Source organism: Rousettus aegyptiacus, unplaced genomic scaffold, assembly GCF_014176215.1.
Source record: "Rousettus aegyptiacus isolate mRouAeg1 unplaced genomic scaffold, mRouAeg1.p scaffold_m13_p_2, whole genome shotgun sequence".
NCBI classification, from domain to species: domain Eukaryota; kingdom Metazoa; phylum Chordata; class Mammalia; order Chiroptera; family Pteropodidae; genus Rousettus; species Rousettus aegyptiacus.
The window spans coordinates 95,843,656-95,867,243 of record NW_023416295.1 but is presented as its reverse complement, the minus strand read 5'-3'; the positions used below and the strand labels follow the sequence as shown (position 1 = coordinate 95,867,243).

Here is a 23,588-nt window from a genome sequence, read left to right as displayed (position 1 = left end):
TCACTTACAAAACACAAACGTAAAAATAAAATTATTAATAATCTCAAGATGGTGACAATAAAGCATTTAAACCAAGTTCAGGGCTCTTTTGAGCATAGGACCTTGTGCGACACACTCATGAAGGTGGCCCTTCCTAACATATACAGAAGATGCTCAATAAATGTGTTAAATAAATGAACAAAGGGTTGTCACTTGATAGAAGAGAAATAGTTTGTTTGGTTTTGATAAAAACTAAAGACCTCCCTCTTCTATCACCTTCGAGATTCAACATGAACTTGAGAGGGGCACCACTGCTTGGAATTGCCTGTCTTGGGGAAAAACACTTCCATTAATATCAGAGAGTGAGGGGGTGGAAGAAGTCTGATGAGTCTCACCTGTCGATTAATCACTGCACTTTGCATATACAGCATGTAACACCTTGTAGCCTCAGCTATTAAGACATGGCCTAAGTGTGAATTAAGCTTCACAGCTCACTGCCTTCATCCACTTTGCTTCCACCTCAACCCCTCTGAGCCTCCGGTCTCACTGCAAGAAAGAGTTGAAGCTGCTAGTTCATTAGCAGAGGATCTCTGGGACCCATCCTGGAGGGGATGGTGAGCAGAGCAGCTCAGCCAAGGGTAGACCCACTGGCTGCTGAGAGATGCTCAAATGCTTTGTCTCTGGCCTTGACTTCCGGTCCACAGTTTGACGTATGCAGAAGGATATCTGAGAATCGCAAAGGCTGAGTTAAGAGACCTCAGCTCAAGATCAGGCTTTACTAAACACAATCCATTGTGTGACCTTAGGCCTTAGGCCTCCCTCTCTGGGCCTCATTTTATCTTCTCTCAAATGAGAAAATGAACTGTGTAAGCGGTTCATAAGCAGTGTTCTCAGAACTTCCAATGTCTCAGGAATAACACCAGTCGGAGGATAGAGTCTCCCAAACTTCAGGCAGTGGTGGTAGCAGTAGTAGTAGTAGTAGTAATAATAATTAATAATAATAATAATAATAATAGACACAGAACACTCACTGATGCAGGTGTTACCACACATGCTTTATATATACCAACTCATTCAATAGTCATAATAGGTTTTAATTATTATGTCCATTTTCAGATGAGGAAACTGAGGCGCTATATGGTTAAGTGACTCACTCAGCTAGTAAATAACAGAGCAGGAATTTGAACCCTGTAGTTTGGCTTCAGAGTACATTTATTTAACTATACTATTTCAATTTTATTTACCTACCCATCCACCTACCCATCCATCCATCCATCCATCCGTCCGTCCAGTTCTGTGTAAGAGCTTATTTAATAAAAGGATTCTTCTGACAAAATTATAAAAATAAAAATTTGAAAACTACTGAATATTGCCATTCAAATTAAAGAAGCCCCAGGGGGTGAGGTGCTATGCCTGCTTCCCATTTCCTGGGTCATTCTTAGAGCAGTTTCTGTGGGTGGAGGTGAGTTGGCAACAATCATAAAAAGAGAATATTTTAAAACAATTTGTCAAACACGATGCCCACAGCTTGCGTGTAGACAGATACTACATGCAAAGCTCAGGCAGCTTGGCTCTGGCTTCCTCTCTTCTTTCCACTTTCTTATTTCTTAGTCTCTTCCAAGAAGGCAGAGCTGGAAGGGATTTAGGAATTGACTATATAATGAGGCTTCAAGGGGCTAACCTCAGACCAATGGGAAAGAGGTAAAGGAAAGCAGATCACAGCTCAATATGAGAAAAATCTTCCAAGCCATTCTGTCATCCTAAAATTAGACAACCATCTTATGATGCAAAGACTTGTTTGTCGTGGAAAATTTGGGGCAGAATCTGGAATCAGAAGTAATGTAATACCGTTGCTTGTGTTTGGGTGGAAGGGTGTCCTAGGTGAGCTCCCAGGTCTTTTCTTCTCCCAGATGCCATGATTCCACCCCAATCCCCCAATCTACTGTGGGACTCTTGAGGTCCAGAGAAGGGCAGCTTGTCAGGGTTGAGAAGACAGATCAGAACCAGTAACCAAAGTTCTTAGACCTGTGACTCCAGCTTGAAACTTTCTCAGATATTCTCAATGAGACCACAGGGTGCCTCCCCTCAAAAGAGGGGGAAAATTCTCTCCATGTCTTTCTTACTACAGGGCTTTCTGGATTGTCCCAATGTGCCTGTCATGGAGGCTTATGACATTCTCCAAATTCTACGTGGGCCATTGACTGAGGCTGGAGATGGGGGAACAATGAGGAATGTGTGTTCCAACCTTCACCTGGGCCCACAGCTTCTGTTTGGATCTGGACTTATGCTTCAAACACTTTCCTGTTTATGTAGGAAGAACAGAGTAAGTGACTCACCCAAGTACAATGACCAGAGGAATGAAATCAGTCTTCTGACTCAAGGGAAATCTCATTGCTCTTACTAAATGCTAAAAACTAAGTAGCATTTCTCTATACCAGATATTGTGCTACCATAGCAACCCCATGATACCCACTGAGGAGGTGAGGAAACTTAGTTTCAGACAAGTTAAATAACTTCCCCAAGGTCACATATGTGAAGAGGGGCAGATGAGGGTTCAAATTTACCTGCCTTTTCCAGAACCCATGTTCTTTTTCCTACAACTCCATTACATTCCTAAATCCAGAGAAACTGTAAGGAAATGGTACCTTGGGAGAAGAGGTGTGAAGGCTCTGTTCAAGCCAGAAAACTTTGGGTACCTTCTGAATGTTTCAGAACCTGGCAGGATTGGATCCATCAGGTGGGCAATTAGGGGTGACTAAGTCTTTCCCAGCCCCAAATCAATTGTAAGACAGTCTCAGAGACTCCCTCTGAGGCCTATGCAATGAACTACATTCCCTAAACTGACCTTTCCCATTGAGATGTGAAAAAGTTGCCTCCAGGGCAGCATTTAAGAGAAGCCCTGGTTGAGAAAACCTAGAACAGCCTTGTCCGAGTGGGATTTCTGCTCTGTTATTTACTAGCCTTGTGCAAGTCACTTTGTGTGTGTGTGTGTGTGTGTGTGTGTGTGTGTGTGAGAGAGAGAGAGAGAGAGAGAGAGAGAGAGAGAGAGAGAGAGAGAGAGAGAGAGAGAGACCTTGTTTTCTTTTCTAAAAATGGGGTTAATAAAAACACTCAGTAGGCTTTTGGTGAGGACTAAATGAGATCGTGTATCTGTGAAAGCACTTTATATGTAACTCCATTTAATCGCACACACAAGTATAAGGTCATTGCTGAGTCCTACAGTTGCCCCCAAAGTATTCTCTCCACTTGGACGTCCTAATATGTGGTGCAGAGAAAAAATGGTAGAAGCTTAATAGGAGACTTGGGTTCCAGTCCTGGTTCGGCCTTAACAGGCTGCATAACTTCGAGAATGCTACCCATCCTCTCTGAGCCTCTTTGCCACATGTGAAAATATACATGTCTTGTTCACTGCTCACTAAGAACCAAATAAAATGAAAATTTGTGATCATACATTACATGCATTATTTATTTATTCTTACAATAACCTATGATGTGTATTCAGTTATTTTTTCTCATTTTACAGTTGAGGAAACCAAGACGCAGAGATATTTAAAATGTAAAGTGACGTACAAATGCAGGCTAGGATTATCATCACTATTATTGTATAACAATAAGGCAATGTCTGTGAAAACATATCTGAAAGATCACGAGGAGAGGCTGTATTTGCTTGACTTCCCTGTAGGCTGATAGCTTGATATATTTCCAATCCTGGCAACAGAATACATAAAAAGCATATATGAGTCAGGAGAAGTTCTGGCTATGTATAGGGGCTTCACTGCTGTTCTGCTTAGAGGCAAAGGGATGGACAAAATAATCCTGAATGCCCTCTCTACTTGTCTAGGATCCACTAAATCTTCTGAGCAGGAGCAGAAGCAGCCACTGTTTCTTCCCCAGCTACATCTGCCCATCTGGAGAACTGTCCAACCATAGCCAGGTGTGAAATTTGTGAGCCTCTCTGCTGAAGTGAGAGGATTTCCCATCAGGGTGAGGCTGCTTGTGGGCAGAGGTGGCAGCACCTTCTGTTCTTGTCAGGTAGTTAGGGGAGAGAAGAGGCACTGAATTAATACTTTGAGCCAGAAAAATCAAATGCCTTGGTGCTCCTGCAGGTGGCTGTTGGGCATCCAAGCCCTCATTAGTATCCCTTCTGCTCCCATCAAATTACCCTGGAATTATGATTTTACAAATGCATATGTCATAGCTAAGAAGGAATCTAGAAATGACCTTGATCTACAATCTTAATTTCGAAAATATTTTAGTGTTGACAATATATACACTTGTAGAAAAATATACACACATATACACACACACACAATTTAACTAAGTGTCCCACAATGTTATTTTATTTTCTTAATAGCTTTTCTTAGTCTGGATTTTGCTGATTACATTTCCTAGGTGTTTTTGACACATTTCTGTCTCTTCTAGAATTTCTGTAAATTAATAGTTGAATCTAGAAGCTTGACTTTTTTACTTATGTCATTTTAAAACACAGACATCTGAGACCCAGGGGGGTGAAATACCATTTTCTGTGGCTGCATTCTTCCTTACAACTAAGCATAATTGCTCTTGTCCTCTCTCTTCCCACTTCCAACAACTACCTATTCCTTCATTGAACACATATTATTTGAACACCTATTGTGTCCAAGGCCCTGGGGTAGTTTGGGGTGTGGGGTGGGTTTATAATTCTTACCTTCAAGGAGTTTGCAGTCCAGAGGAGAAGACAACTATGCAGATAACTATATAACAGAGTGATCAACGCCAGAGGGAAAGACACAGATAAGGTGCAATGAGAATCTAAAGAAAGAAGAGAAAAATGGAAGATACTCATGGCGTAAGTGGCACTTATACTGAGCCTTGATGGGACAGAATTTGGACATGCAAGGATTCAAGGTGAGGAAGAGCACTTAATACAGTAGAAAATACTAGAAAGACAGAAGAATGTGGTTGGATCTGGGAGAGCAAATGGTCCAATTTGGTTGGAGCCTAATGTTCATTGGGAGGAGGTAAGGACATGATGCTAGAGGAGAGGTTGGCATGCAGTGGCAGAGAAAAGAAGAAACAGCCTGAACACTGGGGAGCAAATACATGGCATGACTCAGGAAGGGGAATTCCAAGCTCACTCTTAGGCCTGTTTCTTCTAGGGTTCCTCCCTTCTTACGTTGTATAGGAGGTGAGTCTGTGCATTAGCTTTTGAAGACTAGAGTTCCAGCTCCAACAAACCCATCAACAATTCTGCTTCAGGAAAGTCATGACTTCCTTGGACCTCAAAGTTTGTATCCTAAGGAGGGAGTAATAATCCCTTCCCTACTTTCCCCAGACAGTGGACGTGAGGATTAAACGATGATAAATATGAAGATGATCTGCAAACTGAAAAGTGCTACACAGATGTAAGGCCTTACTTTTATTACCATCTATCTAACCCAGGAGTTCATCATATTTAGGGTGTATCATAATCACCTGGGTTCCTGTTAAAAATGTAGCTGTTAGCTTGTGGCTATGAAAAATTGGCCAGAAACCAAAAACTAGGATTGCACTTGCCCTCCTACTATCAACAACTAGAAAACTGTTATATTTAAATATATTCAAATATTTTAAAACCAATTTTCAGATATTTGGAAACTGGCATCACAAGACTATGATTCCTGAGTAAAGGAAAACTAGGAGAGCCCTATAATCACTTTGGCTCGCTGCCCAAGGAACTTTCAAGATTGTAGGGAAGGGAATAAAAACAAAGCATGATAGTCTCTCTGAGTGGAGGACACAGAAGTTGGAGTTTGAGAAGGCTGAGGTACCTGGAATTTATAGGGCAGAGTACCAGAAAAGAGATTTATAAAGAAAGAGGTCCAGGAATCTGCAGAGAGCCCTCTTTGAATCTGTCGCTAAGCACTAAGCTACACATGTATAGCATGAAACTCCATAAGACTGAGCAAATAATGACTAAGGAATTTTAAACTGACAAGTTCTCAGGGCTCACACAAGGCCAGAAGAGATTATTAGAGTTCTGACCCGCCAGACAGAAGTGAACCTGATGGCATTCAATCAGATGACAGAATGATCACACTATAGTAGTAGGAGTAAATTAGTCTTCTAGTAGCAATTACTTTAGACTTGCCCTAAAACACTTAAAAACAATTCTTGAAAGAATCAAGTTGTACTACAATTAACTTAATTATCTATAAAAACAAAATACAAGTCCAATGTACTTTACAAGAAAACAACAGATTTAGCACTCAACAGTCACATTCAACATGTTTAGCAGAGAATAAAAAAATTACTAGACATGTGAAAAAGCAGAAAGATGAGACCCCAAACTGAGATAAAACATAAACATGAGTTGAGAAATGAAAAATATTAAAAAAGAGCTAAATGGAAATTCTAGAGGTGAAATTATCCAAACTGAAGCAGAGAGAAAAAAGACAGAAAAGAAATAGAGACTCGGTGACCTGTAGAGCAATATTAATCAGTTTAGATAGTTTCTGTTGATATATCTTTAAGTTTACTAATTTTTAAAAATTCTTCAGTATATATCTGCTATTAATCCCATGCAGTAAAACCTTCATTTCAGAGATATTTTCACCTCTAGAAGTTCCCTTTAGTTCTTTTTTTATATCTACCATTTCTCTCATCATTGTGTTCATGTATTTGTTTAAATACTTAAACATATCTGCAATAGCTATTTTTAAAATCTTTGTCTGCTAAGTCCACCTCTCTGTCATTCCAAATTTTGTTTCTATTAATTATTTTTCTCCTTATTTTGGATCACTGCAATGATAAAAATGATCATAGACTTCTTGACAGAAAATGCAAGCCAGAAGACATTGGAACAATATCTTTAAGTTATGAAAGAAAATAAAAATCAATCTAGAATTCTATACCTAGAAAAAAAGAAATTTCAACAATTAAGAAGAAATAAATACTTTTTTTCAGTATAGAAAAAGAGAGAATTTGTCACCAACAGACCTGATTATAAGAAATATTAAAAAAGTTCTTCATGTGGAAGGATAATTATGCTAACTGGAAACTTGGAGCTACAAAGAAATGAAAGTGGCAGAAATGGTATATATGTGGGTAGATATAAAAGATTTCTTTTCCAATTACTTAAAAAGATAATTGACTCTTTAAGGCAAAAATTATAACAATGCATTGTGGGACTCATAATATACATAGATGTAAATCTATAACAATAACAGTACTAAATGCATTAAAACAGCACAGAGGATGGGGGATGGAAATAAACTGTTATAAGGTTTTTACATTAGATGAGAAATAGTATTATATTTGAAAGCAGACAATGAGAACGTAACAATAAATATTGTAAACCCTAGAGCAACCACTAAATAAATTAAGAAATGAACAAGTAATGTCAGTAAGCCAATAGTGAAGATGAAATGGAGTAATAAAAATTATTCAGTTTAAAAGGAAGCAGGAAAATGTGAAAAAGAACAAAGATCAAATGAGACAAGTAATAACATAGCAAATGGTAGATTTAAATCTAATGATACTGATGCATTAAATTAAATGTAAATGATCTAAGCATTCCCATTAAGAGATAGAATTGTTGGGATTTTTAAAAAGCCAGATCCCACAAAATGCTATCTATTAAAAAAAAAAAAACACTTTCAATTTAAAGGCAAAGATTAAAAGTAGAAGGATGGGAGAAAATGTAAGATGTTGTATTAGCTTTCTGTAGCTGTATACGAATGACTACAAATGTAGTGGCTTAAGCCATTCAAATTAATTATCTTACATTTCTGTATGTTAGAACTCCAACATGGGTTTGACTAAGCTAAAATCAAGGCATTGGCAGTGCTACATTCCTTCGTGAAAGCTCTAAGGGAGAATCCATTACCTTTCCTTTTCCATCTTCTAGAGGCCACCCACATCCCCCGCAGCCCTTTCTTCCATCTTCAAAGCAAACATCACACTACTCTGACTATTCTTTTGTCATCACATCTCACTGTGACCACAACCAGGAAAAATTCCTCATCTTTAAGGAATCATGCAGTTAGGTTGGGCACACCTGAATAATCCAGGACAGTTAAAGACCTCATATTAAGGTCTTTAATTTTAATGGCATCTGCAAAGTCCCTTTTGCCATGTAAGGTAACATATCCATAGGTTCACAAGATAAGATATGGGCATTTCGGGGAACCATTATTCTGCCTACCACACATGCAAACATTACCAAGGAGCAAGCTGGAGTGGCTATTAGATAATTGCACATGGAGCATTCATCAAAATAGACCACAAAAGTTTCAATAAATTTAAAAAGAATAAACTCATATGTTCTCCGACCACAAAAGAATTAAATTAGAAATCAATGATAGATTTGAAAGTAACACGGAAATTATTAAATATTTTGCACTGAATGAAAATGAAAACGAAATTTGTGGAAGGCATTAAAACAGTAATAAATGGAAATTTTAGAGCTTTAAATGTTTGTATTAAAGAAGAAAGGTCTAAAGTCAATAATGTAAACTTCCATCTTAACAAACTAGTTAAAGAAGAGTAAATGGAAACAAAAATAGGTAGAAAAAAGAAAAAAATAAAGGTAAGAGAGGAAATTGATGAAATAGAAAATAAACAAACAATAGAGAAAAATTAATGACAACAAAAACTGTTTGAAAATATCAAAAAGATAGAAAAACCTCTAGCCAGCCTGATTTTAAAAAATATACACATTATCAAAATCAGGAATGAAAAAGGAGACATTACTACACAGCCTACAGACATTAAAAGGCTAATAGAAAAATATTATGAACAACTTCATGTCAACAAGGCTGACAACTCGGATGAAATGGATACACTTATGAAAGAGTTGTAGTCTTCTCTATTGCTGCTGTTAAATTACTACAAACATAGTGACTTAAAACACATGTATTATCTTACCGTTCCCGAAGTCAGAAGTCCAAAGTGGGTTCCATCTGGCAAAAATCAAGGTATTGGCAGGATTATACTCCTTCTGGAGACTCTGGAGGAGGGTCTGTTTCCCTCCGTTCTCCAGTTTCTGTAGGCTACATGCATTCCCTGGCTTCTGTTTCCCAGGTGGCAATTGCTTCACTCTGACCTCTGTTCCTATTGTCACATCTTTCTGACACTCTCACTTCACTTTTATAAAGACTCTTGTGATTCCATTAGGCCCTTCCAGATAATTCAGGATAATCTTCCCATTTAAGATCTTTAACTTAATAGCATATTTAAAGTAGCTTTTGCCATGCAAGGTAATATATTCACAGGTTTGGAGATTAAGATTTCTTTGTGTGGTCATTCTGCCTACCAGAGACACGAATTATCAAAATGGATACACAAAGAAATTGAATAGCCCCATATCTGTTAAAACAAAACAAAACAAAAACAAAAGAAAATAACAACCCTTGAATTTGTAGTTAAATCTTCCCACAAAGAAACCTCCAGGCTGATGTGGCTTCAATGGTAGATTCTATCAAATATTTAGGGTAGAAATGTGCTTTGACTCTATACTAAATACAAAAATTAACCCCAAGTGGATCATAAACCTAAACATAAAAACAAAAACTATAAACTTTCTAGAATGAAACAAGAAAATATGTTTTTGGCTTTGAGATAGACAAAGAACTTTTAGATAGTACACAAAAGCATGAAATAAAAAAAAAAATTGGTAAGTTTTTCTTCATCAAAATAAAAACCTTTGCTCTTCAAAGGACAATGTTAAGAAAATGAAAAGGCAAGCCACTGACTGGAGAAAATACTGCAATATATACATCTGACCAGGACTGCTCTCTCGAATATATAAAGAACTCTTACAATTCAATAAGAAGAAAAGCAATTCAATAGAAACAGTGGGCAAAGAAGATATACAAGTGGCCAGTAAGTACACGAGAAGATGCTCAATAGCCTTACTCAGCAGAGAAACACTTATTTAAGCCACATTACTACTACTACTACTTATTCATTCGACTTGATAAATTTAAAAAGGGTTAAAAATACCCAGTGTTAGCCAAAATATGAAACACTTGAACTTCTCTTACATTGCTGGTGATAATAAGAAATAGTACAACCACTTTAAAAAATAATTTGGAAATTTCTTATTAAGTTAAATATATACTTCACATATGACACAGCAATTCCAATTCCAGATTTTTCATCCAGATAAAACATATGAAACATATGAAAACATATGTTCACATAAAACATATGAAATGAAACATGTTAGTGTATATATGTCCACACAAAATCTTGTCCTTTAATGATCATAGAAGCTTTATTCAAAATAACCAAAGCCTGGAAACAATAGAAATGTCCATCAACTGGTAAGTAGATAAATTATGGGATATCTATACCATAGAATACTATTCAGAAATAAAAAGGAACAAACTATTGATACCTATAATAGAATAGATGAACCTCAAAAGCATAATGCTGAGCAAAAGAGAAAGACACAAAAGAATATATACTTTATAATTGTCATTTACACAAAATACTAGAAAAGGCAAAACTAATTTATCTCGATAGAAAGCAAATCAGCAGTTGACTGGAGCTGAGGGTAGAGTAATGGGCTGCAAAAGGGCATAAGTTTATTGTTTGAAGTGATGGAAATTTTGACGACATGGCTGTATCTATTTGTCAAAATTCACTGAACTGTTCACTCAGAGTGGGTGCATATTACTGCATGTAAATTGTAATTCAGTAAAGTTGATTTTTTAAATAAAAGAAAAAAGTTAAAAAGTGAAAATATTTGGGCCCCATTCCTAGTGATTCCATCAGAGCAGGCCTTATATGGGGCCACGAAAATCTGCATTTTAAACAAGCCCCATAGATAATTACGCTGTAGGTTGTTTCACTTACAGAAATAGTATTGGTCTCTAGGAGCATCTAACTCTTGGACAACAAATCAGCCAGGCAAGCAAAGAAAATTCAGAAGAAAAGTGTTTAAATTTTTGTGTGCTCTGATTTTATCCCCCAACCTCCACTGTTTAGCTAGAACACTGATTGCTACAAAAGTGTCCTTCTGAGTGCTCTGTTCTCCCAACTGTTGGCTCAGCTGTGGATAAGATTTCTTCACTCATTCTTTACAAAAGGAAGTTTGCTCGGAAAATAAATGGAAGAAAAGTAAAATAAAAATACATAACAAGTGCAGAGAAATCAATACATTTGCAGAGCACAGATCCCTTTCCATAAGGTCATTCAAGTCTGGCACCAGATGGGCTTGGCTGGCCCAGTTTACTAAACACATGATATTCATAGATATGCTTACCCTGGGGGAACAGCAGGTTGTCTGAGAGCCTGAGGGACCACCTGTGTGGAGAACCGAAGGGTACAACAATAGATATAGGAAGAGCACTTATAGCCCAGAGGAAAGGGTCATTTCTCTGCTAAATTAGATTAAACTAAGCCACTCTAACACAACCTTTCCCTCTGTGAAACTCCTATTGCACTTGCTTTGAAGAGGTCTTACAGAAATTTTGATTTGTTTTTTAGTTTATTCATGTACACACCATACCTACTCTACTAACTTGTAATCTTGTTGATTATAGAAACTATAACTTATTATCTATGCTAGGTGTAACCTGCATACTCCCTAGTACATAGTACTTGGTGGAGGTTTTACATACATTTATTGTAGAAATTAATGAATGATTTAGTCCACGTTGATTCATATCTCTGAGCTTTTGCATACGCTGTTCCCTCTTTCTGGAAAATCCTTCCCACTTCAAGTGTTATTTTCTCCAATAAGCCTCCTCAGACGCCCAAGCTGTTCGGGTCTTATAGCACACTGAGCATATCCCTACCCCGTCACTTATAACCATCACTATAGATTGAAATAAATTAAATATTTATTACCTATTTCACCTACTTAATCATAAGCTTCAGGAAGTCAAAGATTCCATCTTAGTCATCCTTAACACCACTTAGCCTGGAGTTTGGCAGTAGTATGCATTTTATAAATGTTTTTCAAATAGAACGATCCCTTCAGAAGCTTCTAGAAGCATTAGCCCATGACACAGAGGGCCTGGTTTATTTATTCTGTGTTCCTGTTAGAGTGGCCCAAACTGTCCTGAGCTCTATTTCCCAGTGAAAACCCAGCATAAACAACCTTCTTATTCGAAGTTTCCCGTTGGCTGAACGAAGGAGTAGGACTAGGTATTTTCTAACAACCCTTATAGTGTTCCAGGAAATTCCCCAGAAGGATAGATTGTTGAGTACAAAAGAAGTAAGTGTAGTCTCTCCTCAGGGGGTCTTTAAGATGGATCCCTAGCCTCTGGGATAGCTGGACATAGGGAAAAGAACTTGTGACCCTTTCGGAGTCCCATAGCTTCCTCTTTTTGAATACATCTCTCTCTCCTTTTGCCACTGTCAGGTTTTCTGAACGTCCTTGTGCTCCCAGTCTCTCCTTTTTTCCCTCTTTCCTTATCGGCTTCTCTTTTCCTACCCGTCCCACCGCACTTTCCTAGTACCTCTACTTCCGCCTCTTCCGCTTTCCTTTTCTCTCCAGATTTACCTCATCCATCTCAGCTCTCCTTCGTTTATCCTGCTCACCTACCCACTCTCTCCTCTCCTGTCAGCCCTGCAGGAAGCCGAGACTCCTCGGGAAGTCTGGAGGTGGGAGGACGAAGCCTGGAGGTGGGAGGGTGGGCCTGGCGCCGCGGCCCCGCCCCTCGGTGCGTGTGTGAATGTGTGGCGGTGACGCGGCGCCGGCGGCGGGGAGGGAAGCTGGGCCGGCCGAAGAGGGAAGCGAGCGGATCGCTGGGGCTGCTTCGCTCCCGCGCGCCCGCGCGCTCCCTGTCGCCCGCCGAAGCACAGGCAGGGCGCAGGCGGCGGCGAGCGGCATGGAGAGCCTGCTGGAGAATCCGGTGCGAGCCGTGCTCTACCTCAAGGAGCTCACGGCCATCGTGCAGAACCAGCAGAGCCTTATCCACACACAGCGCCAGCGCATCGACGAGCTGGAGCGGCGGCTAGACGAGCTAAGCGCCGAGAACCGCAGCCTGTGGGAGCATCAGCAGCTGCTGCAAGCCCAGCCTCCGCCGGGGCTCATTCCCCCGTCGCCAGCCCCGCTGCCGGCTACCCCAGCCACTGCTGCCACCTCCGCCTCCGGGGCCCACGAACAGCTCCAGAACCACGGACAGCTCCTGTCCGCCTCGCCGCAGCCGGCGTCGGAGCAAACACCGCTTCAGCACCACGGACAGCTCTTGGTGCAGCCCCAGCCGGGCCCCAGTACCAGGGCTCACGCACCCCAGTCGCCCCACCAGCACCCGGTGGCTCCTGGAGCCGTTGCCGACAAGGAGAAGGAGCGTCCTCCGAGTTGTTGCGCTGCCGCTGGAACCCTCCTTCAGCACAAATCCCCCGCTGCCCTCAGCAAGGGCGTCCTGAGCAGGAGACCCGAGTGAGTGGAGAAGAGGGGATGGGGACTGCGGTGGGAGAAAGGAAAGCAAATGAGTATGAGGACACGAGGGGGAAATCGGGTGCACCTAAGAGTCTGAAGGACTGGGATAATGTGGAGTGAAGGGATGAGACGATTCTTGGGGGTATAAGTGTGTCAAGGAGATCTGGAAGAAAGGAGGAAATCATATCAGTGTTTGAGAGGTTTTGGGGGGTGATGGAGCAAAAGGGAGTATCAAGACCATCACTGGGGTAAATGAGGAAAGAAGTGAGGTTTAAGTGATTGAGAATATTAGGAACTGACATTTTTTAAAGGAGACAGATTTGGAGGAAGTTGGGGTGAATATTAAACCGAAGAAAGGAGAACTATTGAAAAAATGTTTTTAAGTTAGGGAAAATTTGAACGGGAGTTTGGGTAGTAAAATTATTTGACTAGAGAGCGAGACATGAAAAAGACAGAGGCTTGGCAAAGAGACATGTAAAGAGCTAAAAGGGCTAGGGTCCAGGAAGAGTAGAATTGGGATCTCAGAGAATTCAAGAGGCAGAGGATAAGGCTGAAAAAGAGGAAAGATATAAGAAGTTAGGGGGGGGGGATGTGAATGCAGAGGAAGATGATGGGTGGGAGAAAGCATCTTCCAGGGAACAAGCTGGATCTTTAACTGATGCAGTGGGATTCAAAGCCAGGAGTGGCTCATTTAGGGAAGCTTACTCTGCTCTGACCTGAGTGGGCACCTTTCTTTTGAATCTGCACAGAACCAAAGAGATGCAAGGTAACAACCTACCAAGCTAATGGAGGACTCGGTTATAGTGTGAGCACTCAGTCTGGTTATAGCTTTTTCTTCTGACTCAAGGAGGATATCTGTGCAGGGTAGTTGGTAGTCATGGAAAGGGAACAATGATGAGAGAGACAGTTGGCAAACAGAGTTGGTATTTGAATGTAATTCCTGTTTAAATCTCTCTATTATGGCTGGTGACTGCAAATATTGTTTCCCTTTCATTATTGAGTGATAACTGGAATCTCATATTGGGTCCTGAGAGAAACATGCTCATTAACCGCCCATAAGGGACTCCAGGACCTCAAGCTCTTTCTTTACTCCCAAATCCATGAACTAGGAATATGAGAAGAGATGAAAGGGGGCTAGAATATTCTCTCCTCTGTATTGGGAAGGCTGTGATCATGTTAACTTCCTTTCTCTGATTAGACAGGTGATGGGAGAACTGCATGGAGAACAGCTCAGGGGAAATCACCTGGTCAGCACCTGACCCTGACAATGATGATGCTTAAAGAAGCGGGTCGTGGGGTGCAGAGGGGGAGAGGAAAGCCAAAAATCTCATCTTCTAGGTCTGGGGATATTTGTGAAGATTTGATGTATTTCTTAAAAACTCATTTTCTTCTTACATCCACTATAAGGTTAGAGAAGTTTGGTCAGGACATGTTAGCTCACAGGCTAGATTTGACTGGAACCATGGGATCTTAAGGAGAAAGATCTAGGATGATCTTACATGGCAGACCTAAAGCGTTTGATTCATGTCCCAGGAAAACGCAGTTTTCTTCCTCAGCTCCCTCCAGTTTCACTATTTTCTTTCCTTATCTGGCATGAAAAAAAGAAAGTCAGTCTTCCCTCATGCCAATAGCTCATCAAAAGGCTCAAGATATAATGTGGCTTTTTCTACATAGTGAGAAAAGAACGATTCCACTCCACTTCCCTGGGGGTAGCGTAGCCACAGCTTCCTGGTAATGACAGTTCTTCACTTCATTCCTCTCCTCATGCCCTTTGACATCTCCTTCTCTTTCATTGTACCCTGGTTTCCTTACATCCCTGTAGGGGACTGTGTGGACAAGAAGGGTTGAGAAAATATCATTTTTCTTGGATAAGAACTTTGCTGTGGCCCCCAAAGTAGTTAGCCCAAATTCTCCTGCCAGGTACTCTTGCTGATAATTCAGGGATTTAGGAATCACTTGGACTCCTATCCAGCCTCAGATGGCAAAATCAAAGAGGAACTGTTATCTTTCCTTTTCCCAATATCCATGTCTTGCTTCTGCTTCCCAAGAGAGCAGAACAAAGATAAGAAATAATTAGAATGGTAGAAGAGAGTGGAAGTTGTTGAAAATCTCTCACCTAGGAAGATGTGCCAGACACTAAGAGGTTAATACCAGTAGCTCTTTGATTTCTCCAGATACTCTAGCTTTTTCTCTTGCTCCTCAAGTCTGAACACCTAGTGACTTAGAGAGCTTGAGAATGAACATGCATGCCTCACTTCCTTCCTGCAGCTCTCTCTCCCCTTAGATGTGAAATCGTGGGCATCTTGGTTTGATGAGTGCCTGTTGTGCCTTTTGAACCAATCATTTTCCGCACCGTTTTGCCTAACTTTAACCCAAGTTTCCCCCACAGAACCTCAGGCAGGAATTATCTTTGCATGTTTGACCCCATCCCGCTCTCTACCAATGACCCCCATTTTGTATGTCTGTCCTCATCTGCCTATACCTCTCAATGGTGCAAGCCTAAATGAAGCCAGCAAGCAGGGAGAAATCTCCATAGGCAGGGTGAAGTGAGGAGGAGAAGAGCAGAACCAGCAGCCCTCTCCCTAGCGTTTCTCCTGGTGAGGTCCCTAATGAGTCAGTTCTCTACTGTGGGTACTGAAGTAGGAGGAAGAGATGGCAGAAGGGGGACTTTGGATTATAATTTCACTGAAATCTTTTCTCACTTCTTACTTTCCCTTCTCTGGCCTCACTATAGTGAGATGTGACCCTGATGAGGTTGCTGAGAGGTGAGTGAGGGTTACCAGGGCCAGGCACTGTTAGATGCATTATCTCATCACACAGTTTATCTCTTATTCCCAGACCTCTTCTTGCCCAAATCCAGGAAAGACAAGAGCCCTGGGGAACCTGGGAGTGGGAAATAATGGATTGTTTAATTGTCATCAGACCTGCATTAATATGCAGGCTGGCCTCTCTCTCTCCTTCAGCTGAGGGAGATAGAAAAGTAGTGGCCTTGGAGGTCAGGCCAAGAAAGCAATGATGTGAAGATGGGTGAGTGCAGAGATATCATAGAGAAAAAGATGTTCAAGGGGTTAAAATTCTTTTTCTGCATGCTTCATAGCTTTTGTTAAGCTCCAGCCCCCACTGCTCTTGCCTCTTAATGAAAGCAGGAATTGTGGCTTCGTCCTCTTTATTTTTTCAATCAAGGCTCACAGCATCTACAGAATTGATTATCCTTTTCCTGGCTAGAGCCAGAGCTTCAATCTAACTTGCCATGGGAGTATATGATCCAACCTGAAGGTACTTGCTTCGGTGTGACCACACTGTCTCTGTTTGAGCACATGTTTGCCCACCCACCCAACCATGGATACCAGGGCTTCCCTATTTCTCCAAGCCCATGGGCAGAGGATTACTGGAAGCTGGGTAAGGTTCTTGCTTTATAATTCAAATTTAGCTCCTACCCCAAACTCCTCACCTCCAAGTGGCCATGAAGTCTGAATGGCTCAGTAGCTCCTGTCTTTTTTTCTCTTCTTTCCTCCCTTGTCTTCCTTCTATACACATCCTCTTCCTCACTATTTTCCCCCTTTCTCTTTTTCCTTCCTCCTCTCTTACCCCTTTCTTCCTTCCCCTCATACACTTTCTTTTTCTCATATTTTCTTCTTCTTATCTTTTGCTTCTACTTAAGCTGCATGTGAATGTCTCCACCTCTATATTCCTGTTCTTTCAGCATAAAATAAATCTTAGGACATAATTTGAGCTCCATGGTTTCACAGTGACTGGAGGCCAGAATATGGCTAGAAGATCATTGGATGTGTTTTTCACCCTGTTATCTAAGATGCTGATTGGAGTAGATATCTCTGCTTGGAGGAACTCATGACTGGGCCACCCTGGGAGCTATTAAAGAATAGGAAGATCTGTCAGTGAGTCAACTCTGTTGTATCAAGTGTCTAGTCCATTCAAATCCCTGCACTCTGTGCTGTGGAAAGATAAAAAAGAAGCAAACATTCCTAGATCAACATACAGGAAACACATATCTAGAAACATCTAAGCAAGTGTAAGCAGATTGTAGTTGCATAGAGCTACCCTCTATCAGAACAGAGTAGGGTGAAAAGGATGGTCATACAAATCACATTCAGAACCCAGAGAGAAGATTTTATTGGTTGGAGTCAAGGGTTTATATCAGGAACAGGAAGAGTCAAGGATAGCTGGATAAGGGAAAGAGCCTGAAGATTCGGTGCACAGAGATATCTGTATTGCACGTGCATGCCATCCCATCCTCTGACAATACAGTCCCCCACTATGCTAATCCTATCCCATCAGCCAAAACCCTATCAATAGGGTAAGGAGAGCCTCAGCACCTCAGCGTCCTTGTCTACCTTGTGCCTAAAAGGTCTGGTTGCTTAAGAAACAGCATTGTGGCCAATCCTCACCAACCTGCCTATCCTTCTCTTCCCCTATCCTCAGCAAGGAGAAGACTTCTAGTAGTAAACTGGAAGTGGGGACAGAATGAAGGCTCACTGAGAAAAGGGAGTGTGTGTTTTTTGCTCACCTGGAAGCTGGCCCGGAGTGGGCACTTGTAAAGATTTGCTGTTCCCTGCCTTTCCAAGGGCCCTGACCGTTGTTTTCCCCTCCTTTTCGTCCTCAAAAAAAACACAATTCAAGAGATACAAGTCACCCCTGGCTTCTGGGAAATGCCAATGGCCTTCCTCCTCCTCACCAGCCCCCTTTGCCTTGCTGCGCCCCTGCTCTCTCCTTTCTTACTCTAGAGCCCTTACCAAGCCCACATAGTAACACCATAGGACCTCACAAAAGTATCCTGGAATATTTTCCCATTGGCCTGAAACCAAGCAAGAGGAGCAGCCTTTGGTTCTGCTGATTCAGCAAATATCTGTGCAGTCTGAGTTTCAAAGGTCACTTATGAAAAAGGCAGATGGGGTCAGGTCTGGATAGAGAACCAATGAAAGAGAAGGTGATATGAAAAGGAGAGGAGAGCTGGGACAAAAATCTCCACCCATGGTACAGAAAGAGACTCAGATCCTGAATTTAAATCCCATGAAAAAATTTTTAGGCACGCTGGCTTTGTTGGGAGCCTAAACATTTTTTCATTGGGGCCCAAGCATACATTCAGTGACCTTGGACACAGGGCAGTAGCCGCTTAGTAAGAGGTTTCATAGTAAAAGGTCTTGGGGATACTCTCGTTGCACCTGGCAGGTTCCCCAAATACAAGGCCATCTGGCAGGATTTCCGAGGCTTGGACCACTGCAGCTTCTTCCTCTGCTTCTGAAAAAGCACAAAGTACAGGTTCCCACATAGGCTGCAAAGGGTTTCTTGTTTCCACGGAGAAAAAGGGTAGTCGTCTTCATTTCAAGCAATGCGGAAATTAACAAACAAGCAAAACAGGATTAAGAATAGAATGAGGGAAAAATTAGATTTTTCAGGCTGTAGGAATTTAAGGAAACCATAGAATCACAGAATTTTCATAGTCTAGATGGTTAAAAACCTGGGCTTTGGTGTCAGGCATTGCTGGGTATGAATCTTGCTCCACCTCCTACCAGCATGAGACCTTATATTCATTATTTATCTTCTTGGAGCCTCTGTTTTTTCATTTATAAAATGTGAAATAATATATACTTTGAAAGATTGTTATGAAGTTTAAAAGTTAAATAGTATAATTTGCTTAGTACTGTTTTGGGTATATAGTAAGTGCTGAATACATAGTAGTATTTCTATGGATAGAGAAACAAGGGCCCAGGTCTCATCTAAAGTCAGATTACCGCAATAGATTGGAATCTAGATTCAGGATTCCTTCTCTTCTTCCAGACCAGCTTTCTACATGTGCTTTTTCTCATCTGCCCCTCTACCTCTGGACAATGGGTATCTAAGCTATTCCAGGTACACGAATATGGAGCTTATACTGAAATACAGCCAGGCAGGACAAATCCACCATCCTTAGTGATCTGTGAGGAGGGCTCACAACTCACTGGCTAGGAAATGTTTCCTTAAGCCCCACTTAAATCTGATCTGTTGCATTTTATGATTTTTTTTGCACTTTTCTTAAGGACAGCAGAAGAATCTGAGTTATCATCCAGTGCCCCTTAGTGATAAGAATGATCTACCACATTTTTTAAATAGGGAAACTATAGTTTCATCTAGTATATAGACTTGTCAAGGACAATAGGGGAGGATGGGAGGAATGAAGCCAGAACCAGGAGAATGCCTCCCAGTTGGAATGAATGAAAGCTAAATCCACTTCTCCAAATTCTTTCATCCTCGGGTTGGAAGGGTACACCTGCAGGACTCTGAAGTCAGAAAGCTAGAAAGAAGAGAGAGGGACCAAAAAAAGGGGAGATATGATGTGTTGTTGTGTGTTTTTTGGTGGTGGTTGTGGAGGGGCTTTAGGGGAAGATTCTGCCTTTTCTGGTCAAGCTTAGAGAACAAAAGAGTTTCTTCTCATCAGGCCTTTTTTAGATGAAATACCTTCTAGGAAAAACAAAACAAATGGAAGAGAAAAGGTGGTGGGCTTCTAAATTTTTCTCTCAGGTGGTTATGGCTGTGAGGCCACCATAGGCAAAGACTGTTCTCTGTGTGTGTGTGTGTGTGTGTGTGTGTGTGTGTGTGTGTGTGTACACCAGGTGGGGTGGTTGGTGTGATGAGAGCTGTTTTGCTGTTGCTCTTTGTTTGGAATATCCCATCCGGGAGGGTTATGTAACTCTGCAAGACTGGCGTACGCACTGAGTGGTACCTCTCATCCCCTGCAGAAGGACAGGCTACTGTGGACAGAGGGCACGTGGGCCTGTCCAAGTATCCACTTTCTGTGCTGGCATCAGACTATTCCCTCACACAGCTGCAGTGGCTAGAGGGCTTTAGGAGATGGACTAGAGTTCCCCTGCCCTTCTGGGAAGTTGGGCAAATGTCAGACCTGGAAAGGTCCCATAAAAGGTCATTTATTTGATCCAAATTTCTCATTTGGCAAATGTGAAAACTATGGCCTGAGACCGAAGTGGCTGGTGCTTCCAAAGTAACTAGTGGCAGAACTAGAACTAGAACTCTTCATGCAGACCTCTTGACAGTATACAGTGAGGGACCAAAAGAACCAGTCAGGACTGCTCCATGGGTGTGCAGGGCCAAACATACAGCTAGTTATGGAGGTTTAGGGGACCCAGGGAGGTCTCTCTGCCTTCCAGAACAGCTTGCCTATGCCAGATAGTCTACAATTAGGGAATCCTTTGGGTACTTCAGAGTTATCCTCTTGTTAAAATGCTAATTATCCCAAGACAGGAGAAAAACCACACATTTAGCTATATTAGCCTTTTACACTTCGGCATGAAAGAGTTTGTTTCAGCCATGTCCAAGAGCAGGTTTGATAAAAGAGGAGGATGCCATGGTGACACTGTTGACTAAGGGCCAGGGCAGGATGCTCATTAGGAGTCGAAGGGCTCATGGGGGAGAAGACCCTAAACGATCTTTACTTCTGCTATACTTTGTAAAGAATTGGAACTGCCTTGCCTGGACGTGGCAAGCAAAAGAGAGGGACCCAGGGTACTCCCACATGGGCTTGTATTGGAAGAGCAATTATCTGGGATACTTTCCCAATGAGTTTCATGTGTAAAAGTCATAAGACAGGAATTTAAAGAGAATCCTGGTGCTTGGTAAGCTCGTTTGACCCTTTCTAGGATTTTAAAGTAATATTTTGGATGGCAAAATTTCACACAACTCTGTTGGGGTTTGCTATGGGGCAGGGAGATGTGGGCGGGAAGGGCTAGCAGGCAGTAGAGGTTGGTGTTGCATGAGCCTGAAGAGGATGGGGGATGAGAGAGGCTAACTCAGCATCTAGGAGGTACTTGATAAATACTGCTTGAACGAATAAACTCTTAGTATGTAGAGCCCAGGCAAGCTCATCTGGGTGGAGGGAGAGGAGGGTATGGCGTCAGGGCTGAAGAACATGTCAGCTACAGGGAGGCCCCACCAGGTAAGTAGGTTGTGCTTAGGCTCGACAGCACAGTTTCTGCAGCTGAGCGTGGATGAAAAGCTGGATCAGAGGCTCACCTTTTAATGCCAGTTGGGGACTTAGGGAGACATGGGTGCTCCTCTCAATTAACAGATCCTACCCCAACCCTATCCTCTCCCCGTGTGCCCAATTCAGTCTCAGCCTGGGAAGCTGCGTTATTAAGCATGAAAAAGCACTTTGAGTGTTTTACCCCCTCCCCCCACACACACACAGCTTTGTCAGAGGTTGAACTAGAAATGCGCAATGTTGTCAATGAGGATGGGAGGGAAAGCAAGCCTAAACTGTGGTCATGTCTCCAGGTGGAAAGAGATAGAGGAGAGAGAGCAGGATTCCGGGGTCATCATCTGGCCTGGAGATAAAACAGGAACCAACAACCTATTTCTCCACCAGGCAGTGCCAGCTCTGTTCAGGGAAATGTTAGGACACTGACAGGAGGGTGAGTAGGTGTGGGTATGGTGTGGATGTGGATGTGGGACTGAGTGGGTACAGCTGCGCATGGGTGAGTATGTCATTGACTTGAGGTGGGGGAGATGGATGACAACTCATACCATGCAAAAGATGTTGTGGGCCTCACAGCAAAGCTCAGCATAGGCCTTCCTCCAGCCTCCCCAGGACGCTCTGGTCTGTCGCCCTGTCAGGACTTGGGGTTCCTTTTTCTTTCTCAGCATGGCTTGTTTCACCTTTCTTGGCTGGCCAATTCCACCTGCGTCTTCCCCTCTATAAAATGGAGTAAGTCTGCAGTACCTACATTCTAGGCTTTCTATTCCTCACTATGTCTCAAGGAAGGAGACCAGGTCTCTGGAGGCCGTGAGCTTCTAGGAAGAAGGCCATCTGGGGGAGGGTAAGTGGGTGCAGGGGTGGGGCACCTGGGACCCTCTGTAGAGCCCATACGTTTGGAAGCTCAGGTACCCAGCAGCAGGGAGATGCATGGAAAGCTGCAGTGTGAGTTTCCCTGAACCCGACTTGGTCCACAGTGGCCAGGGCCTGGAACATGACTTCTCAGGGCTTTGGATACATCAGGTCAAGCCAGTTGACTCCCTGCTTCCAATCAGAAATGCACCCCACATCACAGGCAGAGAAGCAACGGAATTCTACAATTTCTTCCTTGATAAATAATTCCAATCTACCACAATCTTTGCTTAACACAATGATTAGTTAAAAACAGCAACAGCAACAAAAACTCTACAAAGCAGTTGGGAATCCTAGTTTCCGTGATTCCTGTGCACAGCCTGGTCTTTTCAAATTGAAGTCCTGGATGCTTCCAAACTGGCTCATTTGCATATTTGACATTCTTGGAGCTACTTAGCTCAAAAGAGCCTATCATGAAGGCCAAAGAAAATTCCACAGGCTGGTAAGGCACTCGTTGAGGATCTTATCATTCTAAGTAGGAGTCCTGTGCCCACCCTCACAGATCCCAAGTGTAAGCTTGGAGCAAACCCCTCCCTTTCTCTGGGCCAATGGGGACAATCACTTTTTGCCTCTCTCTCCCCTCAGCTCACCAAGTTAGCGGCAAAGAGAGCTGTTAAGAGGTTGCTGCAGCACGAAGGACCTAGCTTAAATGTGAAAATAAGGGTCTTAGGAAGGGAGCTCAGGATTGGGGACGGAAGAAGACTGAATTCATTCTCCCTTTTAAAAAAAGGAAACGGACTCCTGTGGGCTCAGTGTAGGGCGACCCTGCCCTGCAGGTCCGAGAAGGATGATGTGAATTCTGCAGGGGTTTCCAGCTTTAAATAGCCCAAGAATTTCCACGCGGTTCCCTCCGGCCATTAATGCGGAAAATCCGGGAGTCGCTGGAAGGCAGAGCCGAGGATCCAGCCTCCTCCTTCGCTCGGGTCCCCGTCCCTGCCCTTTGACCCCAGACTCATTCGTAAAGCCTGGGGAAAGCCCTTCCTCCTCCCGCCGCCTCCCCGGGGGCTTCTCGGTGGGGAGGGAACGCGGAGTCAGGCTTGCGGCTGTGTGGGCAGGCTGGCGAGCTGCTGACAAGCAGGACGGAATCTCCCGGCCCACGCGCCCCTCCGCGCATCCCCGCGGGGCGGGCCCCAGCGCGGGAAAGCCGCGCGCCCCCGCCGCCCCGCGCACGCGCCCCTGCGCCCGCACCCGGCGAGGCAGTGCTGAGTCACTCGCTCTGGAAGCCCGGCTTGGCGCGCTGCGCGCCTCGCGCCACACCTGGGCGTTCAGGCTGTGGGGACCCCGCGTGGGCGGGAGGGAGAGGAAGAGGCTGCGCGCCCCGCGTCCCCGCCCGTGCTCCCGGGCCCTAGCGCCCCGTGC

At 42.9% G+C, this 23,588-nt stretch overlaps 1 protein-coding gene across 1 annotated transcript in view; it reads left to right on the top strand.

The window, feature by feature from the left end:
• The first annotated feature begins 12,681 nt into the window (after window positions 1–12,681).
• Window positions 12,682–23,588, top strand: part of IQSEC3 (IQ motif and Sec7 domain ArfGEF 3) — a 99,762-nt gene continuing 88,855 nt past the window's right edge. The window contains exon 1 of the mRNA XM_016142634.2: window positions 12,682–13,336. Coding sequence (XP_015998120.2) covers window positions 12,783–13,336 — 554 coding nt within the window. The 5' untranslated portion in view covers window positions 12,682–12,782. The remainder of the gene's footprint in view (window positions 13,337–23,588) is intronic.